At 52.9% G+C, this 11,697-nt stretch overlaps 2 protein-coding genes across 3 annotated transcripts; one reads left to right on the top strand and one right to left on the bottom strand.

Moving 5' to 3' along the window:
* Positions 1-142: 142 nt before the first annotated feature.
* Positions 143-4,105, top strand: TCF19 (transcription factor 19). Of its 2 annotated transcripts, none has more exons than XM_061398536.1 (4): positions 143-470; positions 1,047-1,463; positions 2,501-3,056; positions 3,309-4,105. In XM_061398536.1, the coding sequence occupies exons 2-4, from the start codon at positions 1,226-1,228 to the stop codon at positions 3,547-3,549; spliced, it is 1,035 nt and encodes a 344-aa protein (XP_061254520.1). In that variant the 5' UTR covers positions 143-470; positions 1,047-1,225; the 3' UTR covers positions 3,550-4,105. The 2 variants fall into 2 exon arrangements, with proteins under 2 accessions (XP_061254520.1, XP_061254519.1); XM_061398535.1 differs by having other exon boundaries at positions 900-1,463.
* A 974-nt stretch (positions 4,106-5,079) lies between these two features.
* Positions 5,080-10,067, bottom strand: POU5F1 (POU class 5 homeobox 1). Its single transcript, XM_061398537.1, has 5 exons — positions 9,495-10,067; positions 6,656-6,776; positions 6,248-6,378; positions 5,761-5,919; positions 5,080-5,655 (listed from the first exon to the last, which is right to left on the bottom strand). The coding sequence occupies exons 1-5, from the start codon at positions 9,897-9,899 to the stop codon at positions 5,389-5,391; spliced, it is 1,083 nt and encodes a 360-aa protein (XP_061254521.1). The 5' UTR covers positions 9,900-10,067; the 3' UTR covers positions 5,080-5,388.
* Between the last annotated feature and the right edge of the window lie 1,630 nt (positions 10,068-11,697).

Here is an 11,697-nt window from a genome sequence, read left to right as displayed (position 1 = left end):
GCGGGACGCTCTTAAGCCTGTAGGGTTACCACTCCTGAAGGAGGCGGGGAAAAGGCGCACGCAGGCGCAGTAGTGTCTAAAGCCAGGCCCAATTAAGGCGTTAGGGGCATCTCCGCGCCCTGGCGGCTCCTCCCAACTCCGGGAACCCGGGAAAACTTGTGAACTAATCAGAAAAAGCGAAAGGCGGGAGATCCCAGAGCGTCGCCCAATGGAGAGAAGGAGGGCAAACGAAATGGCCAATCAAAAACGGCTCGGGGGACGCGCTCACTCCGCTCGAAGTCCGGACCCGGGAATTCCGAAGGCGGGGTCAGCGATGCCCGCGCGCGGAGGCCGCGCCCCTCCTGGCCCGGGCTTCTTCGCTGTCAAACAGCCGCAGGAGCACCAACCCCGGCCGGATCCCGAGAGGTCCTGGGCTGCGGCATAAGCTGGCATTGCCTGGAGAGGGAACCATTCCGAGACTGCACAGCGCGGTAGATACGAATCCGGGCTGGGGCGGGGAGGGAAAAGGCTGGATTTGTCTTGAATCATCCCGGGAAGCCCTTTCCTCTGTTTTTATCCCACCTGGAGAAACCAGAAAGCAGGGGTTTAGCTCCACCTTGTTGGACAACGTAGAGCCCCGTTTGCACTGCCTTTGAGGGGTGACTGAGTACGCTTCCCACTGGGGTTCAAACTAGCTAGTTATGAATGAGGGATTGGTTTAGAAGAGTGAAGCGTGAGCTAGCAGGAGGGTTACTCTATTAGGAAAAGCAGGTTTGACAGGAAGAAGCTTCTCTTCTCCAAATTACACTGAAGTGGCAAGTTAGTATATCACACAGAAGCAGCACCCCTCCCCCCGCCACACACACACCTACAGTTCTAATTTCCCTAGAAACTGCCTAATGTATTGTTGACTTGCCCAGATTGAAGGCTCCTGGAATATTTTGCGGTCTGAGAATCCGATTCAACTTCGTGCCACAGGACGCGTTCTATTTTGCACTACACTGGAACTTTAACCAAATTTTTTCAGTTGCAAAGCTGTTGACAGCCAATTTTACATCGCATCCTAGGCTCCCTGCACCCTGAATTTGCCCTACTCAGGGAGTGTGCTCAAAGTCGAACTTGCACAAAACATAGCTCAAGTTTGCGTCACACGGAAAGTGAATTTAGGCCAGCTGTGCACGGCCCAGGGAGTGGACAAGGTGATGGATTCCTGAGGTGAAGTGGTGGTGCCGAGGGGGCCCCGCCCATGCTGCCCTGCTTCCAGCTGCTGCGCATTGGGGTCGGCAAGGGTGTCGATCTCCACACCTTCCACCCACCCAGTGGAGCTGGCTGCACCTACCGCTTGGGCTGCAGGGCCGATCTCTGTGATGTGACCCTGCGGCCACAGCACGAGCCAGGCTTCATCTCTGGGGTCCACGCAGAGCTGCATGCGGAGCGCCAGGGTGATGACTGGAGGGTCAGCCTGGAGAACCACAGCAGCCAAGGTGAGGAGTGAGCAGGGCAGCCTTATGCTGGGGCAGTCGCAGTTCTGGGCTATAATGAATTAAAAGACCCAACAGGGATTCTGCCGGCCTCCCAAACTCCCCATCAGGTTGGATGGACGGTTGTCATGCAGACTTATGTCTTTCCACCAGAAATGTGCAGTGTCAGAAGCTCTTTGTGGGGCTGATCCTGTTTAGCTCATAGAGGGGGTGGGAGGTAGATCCACAGACTGGAGCCATCACAGTGGGGTTGTTCTGAGACCATGGTGGGTGGTGAGGGGGCAAGCTTAGACTTCAGTTTCTAGATTGTTTAGACATTTGTTCTTGCCTTAGGGCAGTTGTGAAATCTGTTGAATTATCTTAATTATCTGGACATGTGCCTTACTCCCTGACTTGGAGGCAGTTAGGCAGCCTCAGAAGGCCTGGGTTTACATGAGTTCTGCTGTTGGCCCCTGGTAACGTCACTCAGACCTGCCACTCCACCTCTCTAGGTCTTAGTTTCCTAGAATATGTCTTTGTGAGTGAGGAGTGTTGTGGGTATTGGATAATTTCAACTGGCCAACATTAATTTCCTGTTTATTATTATGAGCCAAGAACTGTTTTATGTGCATTAAATATAGGTGAGCACAAATGCCCCATTTTACAAAGAAAATGAAACATAAAGAGGCTGACTTGTCCAGGGTCACATGACAGGTAAATGGTGGAATTTGAACCCAGATAGTCTGAGCTATGCTGATAAGTGCTGAGTTGGAGCTGAGAGTTGAGCGTCTCTGAGACCCAGACCTCAGTGGATTGAGGGAAGTTCATTCCATGTGCCTTGAGGGAGAGCATAAGGAAAAATAATAATATTCTTAGCTCACAGGGAGTTTCTTATCTGATGACACCTACTACTGAGGGACTTAGAATGTAAGGATTTCATGACATGCATGTGTTCTTCCTCGTATTCCCCAGAAAACCAGACAGGACCAGATTTCTCCACTGCTGACCAGTCATTTGTTTTTGTCATTCTCTGTATCTGTCTGGTGCCCCACAATCAACAGGGACTTTGGTCAATAATGTCCGACTCCCAAGGGGTCACAGGCTGGAGTTGAGTGATGGTGATCTTCTGACCTTTGGCCCTGAAGGGCCCCCAGGAACCAGCCCTTCAGAGTTCTACTTGTTTCAGCAAGTCCGAGTCAAACCTCAAGATTTTGCTGCCATTACCACCCCGCGGTCTAGGGGAGAAGAGGGAACCGGGATTGGTTTCCGGCCCATGCTGCCCTCCCAGGGGGCTCCACAGCGTCCCCTCAGCACCCTCTCCCCAGCCCCCAAAGCAACCCTGATCCTCAACTCCATTGGCAGCCTCAGCAAGCTCCACTCCCAGCCCCTCACCTTCTCACGGAGTGGGGGTGGGCCACAGAGTCCGCCTGGTCCCACTCCCACCGGGGAAGTGGGGACTGCCCCTTCTGCCCCACCCCCAAGAAACCGGAGGAAGTCAGCTCACCGCGTGTTGGAAGAACTGGATGATGAGAGAGAGGCTCCCAAGAGCCCCTCACCAGTCCTGCCGGAGCCTAGGAAGAAACTCCGTGTAGAAAAAACCCCAATGACACCCAGTGGGTAAGTCAACTTGGCTTTATTTCACTGCCTTTGGTTTTTTAAAAGCCCTAGGCTGAGATGTACCTATCTGCTTGGGTGGTGGGGGTGGGAGGTGGAACACCTGTTGTGATGACAAAATCTGGGTTAGCTGTGCTAGCCAGATTCACCATTAGTCTAGTGAATCTCTATGGGTTCCCTCTGCAGTTATCTAGGGGGACGTTCCAGGCTTCTGCAGGTTTCCAGTGACCTTGGTTTTTGTGTCCCTTTCTTCAGAAATCGACGCGGGCGTCCTCGGAAGCACCCAATGAGCAACCCCAGGGCTCCCCCTGCAGTTGGGGGCGGGGAGCCCTGTGCAGCCCCTTGTTGCTGCCTACCCCAAGAAGAGACAGTGGCCTGGGTTCAGTGTGATGGCTGTGACATCTGGTTCCACGTGGCCTGTGTTGGTTGCAGCATTCAGGCTGCCAGGGAGGCCGACTTCCGGTGCCCAGGCTGTCGTGCAGGCATCCAGACCTAAGGCCCACCGCCAAAGCACCAGAGGACAGAGCCAGCACCTCCAGGCCAGGGATGGACAGTGAGGGTGCCAATGGGTCCTAAGAGCTGCCCTCTTCTATCCTTGCCTCTCCAGGAGGGAATGACTCAGGAGAAGGGTCCACTCCTGTGGATTATCAATTCAAGGCCTGGAGCAGGGCCTTGTGGCCAAGGTGACAGAAGAGATGGCTTCCTGCCAAAGATATTGCTGCCTCCAGGAAGTTACCAGTGAGCTGGAAATACCCACTGTCACAAGCTGTAGGTCCTTGTTGTCATGGACACTAGAATGTTTGTGGTCAAGAGCATCCATCAATTGTAGAGGTCATGCCTGGGAAGTTATAAGCCCCAGCCTTGAACAAGGAAGTTCTTAATGTTTTTGATGGTATCCCTAAGGCATCTCTGGGAAAACCTAGAGCACAGACCCCAAACTTCCTTACATTGTGGGTGGTCCTGCTGCTGACCACAATCACTGTGACCTGACTTCTCAGAGCTTTGCTTCCATTTCCAAATAAAGAATGAGCAGCTTTATACGCTCTAAAGTATTTACTCTTTGTGTGGGTCTGATACTCCTTGCTTTCTAGTTCTTGAGAGAATGGAGTTGGTTAGTCTGGAAAATTAATTCAGATACTTATAGGAAGAGACAAGCAGATGAGGCAGAGGAAAACAGGAATAGGGGATCTAGGTAATTACAGTTGCTAATTTAAAAGAAAACATTCACTGCCGTTAAAATGTCATTTGGATTTGATCAAATTCATGAGGGTGGTGGAACTTCTACAAGTTTCATCGGTACTACCAAGAAGAGAAAACCTGAGACAGCAGCTAGAGCAGATGTCAACCTGGTGCAGTATCAATAAAACCCACATATGCTACATTGAGTCTCTTCTGAGTTGCACACCAAGTCAGCACACTGTCAAAGCAGTGTTTCTATAGTTCTTACTAGGAAAGTCCTGTCTTGACCTATCTTATTGCACCCTGCATGTCCATCCCCTTCCTTCTCTACTTAGACTTACCAACCCAAGTTTTTTTACGGATCAAAGAAAAGCTCCAGAGGAAGAGCCCCAGTTAGGAAGTGGCAGAGTCAGGACTAAGTGTGTGTAGTGGTAGGTGAGTCACAGACAAGGCAAAAACCTTAAGTGAAAACCAAATGGACCCCAGTATCAAGAAAGCACAAAGTGGAGTTTCTGGTTGGGGTGATAGAAGAAATGAGTAAAGGTTTGATTTCTTAGCACATAGCCACTGAGGACTACAGAGTAGAATGGGGGAAAGCAAAAAACCAGATCCTAATAGGGAACAGACTATGTAATAACTGCATCTTTGGGCAAAGGTGTTCATCTCCAATTTCTGCAGGACCGCAAGTCAGAGGCTCCTAAGAACTAGCTCGCACTTATAAAGAGCCCTATCCATATAAACTTGGGATCCAACCCCACACCTCCCTCTGACATTGTGACTCTGCGCAATGTAAACAGCAACCTTCGTTTCGGGGTCATTTGGGTCAGAGAGCTATTAATACCCACTATTAATATCCTATCCACTCTTCAATAACTAGAGGATAAACCAAAGACAAAAATATCCACCTACTAGGTCCCAGGCTTCTTTATTTAAGAACAAAGTGATGAGTGATGTGGGGATTAAAGTCAAGAGCATCATTGAACTTCACCTTCCCTCCAACCAGTTTCCCCAAACTCCCTGCCCCCACACCCATTGTGTTCCCAATTCCTTTCTTAGTGAATGAAAAACTTAATCCCAAAGCCCTGGTACAAACCCCAGGGTTCTCTCCCTAGCTCTCCCCTTCCTCTGCCCCCCATTCCTGGGGTGAGCAGGCACCTCAGTTTGAATGCATAGGAGAGCCCAGAGCGGTGACAGACACCGAGGGAAAGGCCTCACCCTCAGGGAATGGGACCGAAGAGTACAGAGTAGTGAAGTGAGGGCCCCCGTAGCCTGGGGTACCAAAATGGGGCCCTGGCGCCAGAGGAAAGGATACGGGTCCCCCTGCGAAAGGAGACCCAGCAGCCTCAAAATCCTCACGTTGGGAGTAGTCACTGCTTGATCGTTTGCCCTTCTGGCGACGGTTGCAAAACCACACTCGGACCACCTAGGAGTGGAGGACACGGGAGGGGCATTTGGTCCTGAGATCTGGGAGGTGTGACACCAGGGAGGAGGAGACGGCGCACACAGGGACAGGGACAGGTGCACTCACGTCTTTCTCCAGCCCGAGCTGCTGGGCGATGTGGCTAATTTGCTGCAGGGTGGGCTTCGGGCACTGCAGGAACATGCTCTCCAGGTTGCCTCTCACTCGGTTCTCGATACTCGTCCGCTTTCTCTTTCGGGCCTGCACAAGGGTCTCTGCCTTGCATATCTGAGCAGGTGGGGAGGAGATGACAAGGAAAGAAATGGGCAGGCAAGCCCCAAACTTGCTCAGGACCAGTATCAGGGGGACAGTGACTCAAGAGCCAACTATTCAGGAGCACCAGCCAGTTGTCACTAGGGCCAGGAGGTATGAAAAAGATCCTGGAAAGATAGGTTTAGACAAGTGATCCTGGACCTTCTCTCAGCAGAACAGAGGAATCACACTTCATGCCATTGAGGGCCACTGGCTCCTAGAGGGCGCGCTGCCAGCCAGAGATGAAAGCAGTGGAAATCAGACTTGAGATAGGGCAGTCACTGTGCCTCCCTCCCACCCTCACCTCCTGCAGATTCTCGTTGTTGTCAGCTTCCTCCACCCACTTCTGCAGCAGGGGCCGCAGCTTACACATGTTCTTGAAACTGAGCTGCAAAGCCTCAAAACGGCAGATAGTCGTTTGGCTGAACACCTTTCCTGGGGAGGTGGGTTGGAAGAAGCAAAGTGAGGTAGCAGGTAGGGCCCCTTTGTCACAAGACCGACACAGGCCTTGCCACCTGTTTCCACCCTTCCAAGACCCCACACCAGCTACTCTTCCCAGAGAACTCAAAAGTCCATGTCGAGTATCTTCCCCTCCACCCCACCCTCCACCACTCCCTTGGTGGGGAGGAAAGGCCCCAATTCAGGGATGTTCATTCCAGGGCAGATGTAGTCCCTGTGTTTTGTGGGTCAAAACATGCTGTAGGAGACTCACCAAAGAGAACCCCCAGGGTGAGCCCCACATCGGCCTGGGTATATCCTAGTGTGATCCTCTTCTGCTTTAGGAGCTTGGCAAATTGTTCAAGGTCTTTCTGAAGAGCTTTGATGTCCTGGGACTGCATTTTAAAAGGCAGAGGATATGTAAGAACATATGACAGCTATCCACCTCACCCCCTCTTCCACTGGGGCCCCAAGGTATGTGAGAGTATCTCTGCCTCAAAGCTGCCCACCTAACAACCAGAAATAACACAAATGTCATCTAGCCCAGAAAGCAACATCCACCAGATGCAGAGCACCATTCAATAATGCAAAGAGAAGCTCTAACCTCAATGAGGACACATGTCAGGTTAGGAAGGGGGCTCCTGCCTTTTAGTTCTTTAGTACTCACAAAAGCTTTTGACTCTAGTATTAACCCAATTTGAGGAAGTTTTGCATCTAGAGAAATACAGAGCACCATGTCTCTGATTCTCTCCAGATTACTTTGAAGGTCCCACAACCCACAAGATACGCACATTCACAAACACACGCACACTACAAAACAGATGTCATACGAGGTATGAATAAAGTTTTTTATATAGTCAGTGCTCAATTTTTTAAAAACCTGATTATCCCTTATTTTTAAATAAAATATTTTTATTTATTTCCTTGCAATATAAAAGCATCCTCATTGACAAATTTCACAGATCTATTAAGCACCTTCTGTAAGCCAGTGGCTACACAAAGTAGACAAAAAACCCTGGCCCCATGGAGCTTTCATTGTGATGAAATAATTCTTATTCAGTAGGTTAGAAGTGCTGTGGACAAAAGTAAAGCAGAGTAGGGAATTATGGGGAAGGGGACAATTTTGAATAAGACAGTCAGAGGTCATGTTTGAGCAAAAGGAAGGAGTCAAGTGGCAAGGCCCAGAGGTGGGCAGTAGCAAAGTCAGCAGCAAGACCAGCAACAAAGCTAGCATGGCCGGAGGAGGGTGAAAGGACTGAGGAAAGGGAAGAGCAGCTGACGCGATCAGAGAAGTGAGCAGCGCAGATCCTGCAGCTGCCACCATGACTAAGTTTTACTCAGAGAAATGGAAAGTCGCTGAAGGGTTTTGTGCAGGGAAATGACCTGACTCTTGATCACTCCAGTTGATGTACTGACCACAGAGTAAGGAGGCAACTGCAGCAATCCCAGCATAGATGATGGCAACTGGGACCAGGAAGGCTCCAGGGACCAGGATGTCTATCCAAGGTAAAGATCGTGGTATTTCCAAAGGACTGGATGTAAGGATGTGAAAAGAATGAGGATGACTAATTTGAGCCTTGAGTTTCTGGGTAATGGACAGAGAGGGGGCAGTGCAGGGAGCCATCCCAGAAGGAGACTGAACATGTGGTGGTTATGTCTACAAGACATTTGAGCCTTGACAGTGGATGAAAGGAAAGGTAGACAGAGCAAAGGTGGATAAATGGAGCCTCTCCAATGCAGGCCTGTGGCCAGAAGATGGAGAAGAGTAGCCAGGCCTCCGTGCAGTCCTAGAAACCTAAAGAAGTATTAGGTTGGCCAAAAAGTTCATTTGCACTTTTCCATAAGAGGTTATGGAAAAGCATGAATGAACTTTGTGGCCAACCCACTGTTTGATGGGATGTCAGTCCCTTCAAACTCAAAATAGGCCAACTTCTGCTCAACCAATGTTGCAAACTTGTAAATGTCAGCTCTTCCCATCTCGGCTTTTCTGAATCATATTTTGGCGATTTGAAATAAGATAAACCTCAGTTCAAATTCTAGCTTTTAGCAGTTAAGACCCGTGAAACAGGCTAATAATACCTCCCTAGGAGATTTTGTGCCGGTTAATGAGATAATGATGTAGAAACTGAGCCCACAGCCAGGCACTTAGGAAATGGACCACGATTGGCAGCCATTATTATTCAAGGCTCAGCAGTCGCCTCCAGCAAAGAGCGTCTAGAGCTACTTGGTCAGCTGAAACCAATCACACCTCCTCCGGAGAGGTCTAAAGGCTTAGTACTTGATCTCTAATTGCTTGCACTTGTCTCTTCCTCAGACTAGAAGATACATCCTTAATAGTCCCCAGCGGGTTAGATGCAGAAGACTTCAGTCCCTCAGCAGCTAACCCTCCATTTGAGGAATGGCCTGCAGATGACTTGTTCCCCTTTTCTCCCCCTGTTCACTGCTTACTTAATTACGGCGAAATTGGTGTTCCAGCTTTCTTATAAGGGGGTGTCAGGGTGTGCGCTCTGCCTGACCGTGACTCGTTGGGCGCAAGGCAGAGGTCAAGGGAAGACAAGCCCTAAACTTGATGGAAGGAAAACCCAGACTCCACACATCCACACAGCCCAAACAGGAGCTTCTATCAGAAACCAGTCACACCCTACACTCTCAGGAACAATAACCCTGGGATAAGCACTGTTTTCACCCTCAGGCCACACTTAACCCTAAGGCCCGAGATCCCGGGTCTGATAAGGAGCAAATTTCCCAGAAGGGATCCGGGTAGAAGGGGCTCAGACCCCAAGCTAGGTCTGGTGCTGGCTGGTAATGAGTGACCCGACCCAGGTCAGACCTAGGAAGTGGAAGGACCTACTTGACAAGGGCCGAGGGGGGAAGCAAGGCCGGCTTCCGACCGCCCCAGGCCGCCCTGCCCTCACCTGCGGTTCTCTCTTAAATTCCGGCCCCTGGTTCCCACCTGGCTCCAGCTCAGAGCGGCCTGCAGCCGCCACACACTGGTCCCTACCCCGGGGAGCCGCCTCCGCCTGCTCCCGTCCTGGGTCCCCGACCACCTCCCCTCGCGTGGCCGCCCCCGGCCTACGCGGTCACCGGCCCCCCGCCCCCAGCAGCTCACTCGCCTCCTCAGGGTTCGGCTCCAGCTTCTCCTTGTCCAGCTTCGGGGCGCCTGCGGGTGCGGCGCAGGGGTCCGGGGAGGCCCCCTCGGAGTTGCTCTCCACCCCGGCTCCCGCCTCGCCCTCGGGCTGAGGGGTCTCCAGGCCGCCTGGGGGCACCGGCCCCACTCCAACCTGCGGCGCACAGTAGGCCATCCCTCCACACAAGTCATAGGGCGGGGGGCACGGGGGAAGCCCCCACACCTCGGCGCCAGGCACAACCCCCGGCCCGATCCCCGACCCACCGGGAGGCCCTTGGAAGCTCATCCAGGTCCGAGGATCAACCCAGCCCGGCTCTGGCCCTCCCGGCCCATCGCCTCCACCGCCCGGCGGGGGCGAGAAGGCGAAGTCAGAAGCGAGGTGTCCCGCCATGGGGAAGGAAGGCACCCCGAGCCGGGGGCCTAGGAAAACGAGGGATCTCCTAGAGACTGCTCAACACCTCTCTCCCTCCCCAATCCCACCCACTAGCCTTGACCTCTGGCCCCGCCCCCTGGATGGGTGGGGGGAAGGGACGGTGGGGGTGGGAGAAACTGAGGCGGAGGGTGTTTGCCTGCTGGTGGCGGTGGTGTCTGGAAGGGGAAAGCCAGGGATCTCCACCCAGGCCCCTCTCCAGGCCCCAGACTCCTAGACTCTCGGTGCAGGTCCCCCATGCGGGCCTTCACTTCCAGCTCCCAACAGGCTGCCCAGCCCTCCCCAGGCCCACATACACCAGGGGTGAGGGGTCCCTTCCATACCCCCTGCACGTTCTTCAGGACCCCTCTCCAGACACCCTGGCACCTGAGACCAGCCACCCTCCCAACTCCTCAAACACATTTATGCTGTATGTGTCAAGTCCCACTGGGGCTACCCCTCAATTCTTAACAGGCTCCTTCCCGTTGTCCTCCAGCATCCCAGTCCAGGAACCTAGGCAGTTCCCATTTAGACAACTGGGCAGATTCGTTTCCCTGGTGGCTCAGATGATAAAGAATCTGCCTGCAATGCCAGAGACCCTGGTTGTATCCCTGGGTTGGGAAGATCTCCTGAAGAAAGAAATGGCGACCCACTCCAGTATGCTTGCCTGGGAAATCCCATGGACAGAGGAACTCGGCGGGCTACAATCTGTGGGTCAAAAAGAGTCGGACATGACTAACACTTTCACTTTTCAAAACTGTGATGCCTGGTACCCCTCTGCCCAGCCTGCTAAAATCCACCCCATCACCAGGGGCAGGCTGCCAGACCAGCTTCCATTCCATCCCCAGCTTTCCTGACTCCAGAGGCCCCTCACCTACCAGACCCAGGGATGGAAACCCTACTTTCGGGGCCAGGCTCTGGACTGACTAGGCCTGAGTCTCCCTACCTTTGTCCAGCCAGAGGGATTGGACACACCACACCACGGGTCCCTCACTGTGGGTCCCGTGCATCAAGTTCCTTGCCCCCCTCTTCAGAGACCCAAATATCTAGAACCACAGTTGAAGGTTCTCCCTCCCCCTCCTACCACCCCAGACCTCCAGCCCTAGGCCCTGGGTGGGAAAAGCCTAGGAGGTAGAAGGGGAGAAAAAAAATATCTGACTTCAGGTTCAAAGGGGCTTGGGAGGGACTGGGGGAAGGGGCCCGGACAATGGCCTTGGCTGGACAATCCTGGTCCCCAGAGGGGGCAGCTCTAACCCTAAACAAGTGCTCAACCCTTGAATGGGCCTGGATGGCTCCCCTGGGGACAGCTTCCTGCCCCCCAACCCCCAGCCCCAATCCCCTCCTAAGAATCCCCCTCAGAGCAGCTAAAAGAGCTCCTGCAGCAACCACCCCCCCACCAACCCCTCAAAGACTGTGAGCCTCAGACAGGGCCGCCCACTGGGGCCTAGGTATCCCGTCCCCCTCTAGAGGACGCAGGCATTCAGCCTCATCTTCTACCCCTCCCCCCGCCCCCCAGGCCTTGTTTAGGGGGGCTGGCAAAAAGATGAGGAGGAAGAGGAGAGCGACTTGGGGTGGAGGTGCAAGAAGCCTGACCTAAGCTCTCCCACAGGGTCTGGGCTGGTCCTGAGGGCTCACACTGAAGGCTTAGTGCTTATTCTCTGTTTGCAAGAGAATAGCTTTCAGATTGCCTGTCTGCTAGGAATGATGTTTGTCTGTCTGCTCCCCAAACTTGCCCCAAATGAAGGCCCCGAGGTGAATTGGGGGGACTCCGGAAAGGCTG

This window comes from Bos javanicus, chromosome 23, assembly GCF_032452875.1.
Source record: "Bos javanicus breed banteng chromosome 23, ARS-OSU_banteng_1.0, whole genome shotgun sequence".
NCBI classification, from domain to species: Eukaryota; Metazoa; Chordata; class Mammalia; order Artiodactyla; family Bovidae; genus Bos; species Bos javanicus.
The sequence above is the reverse complement of the archived record's forward strand: the minus strand, read 5'-3'. Positions and strand labels throughout refer to the sequence as shown.

What these genes read in the sequence shown, in the direction of transcription:
- POU5F1 (XM_061398537.1), bottom strand. Translation starts at nt 9,899, where the DNA reads ATGGCGGGACACCTCGCTTCTGACTTCGCCTTCTCGCCCCCGCCGGGC. An exon ending in TGGAGCCGAACCCTGAGGAG is followed by an intron (nt 6,777 to 9,494) that starts GCGAGTGAGCTG and finishes TTTAAAATGCAG; the next exon opens with TCCCAGGACATCAAAGCTCT. An exon ending in AGCTCGGGCTGGAGAAAGAC is followed by an intron (nt 5,656 to 5,760) that starts GTGAGTGCACCT and finishes CTCCACTCCTAG; the next exon opens with GTGGTCCGAGTGTGGTTTTG.
- TCF19 (XM_061398536.1), top strand. Translation starts at nt 1,226, where the DNA reads ATGCTGCCCTGCTTCCAGCTGCTGCGCATTGGGGTCGGCAAGGGTGTC. An exon ending in GGAGAACCACAGCAGCCAAG is followed by an intron (nt 1,464 to 2,500) that starts GTGAGGAGTGAG and finishes CACAATCAACAG; the next exon opens with GGACTTTGGTCAATAATGTC. An exon ending in ACCCCAATGACACCCAGTGG is followed by an intron (nt 3,057 to 3,308) that starts GTAAGTCAACTT and finishes CCCTTTCTTCAG; the next exon opens with AAATCGACGCGGGCGTCCTC.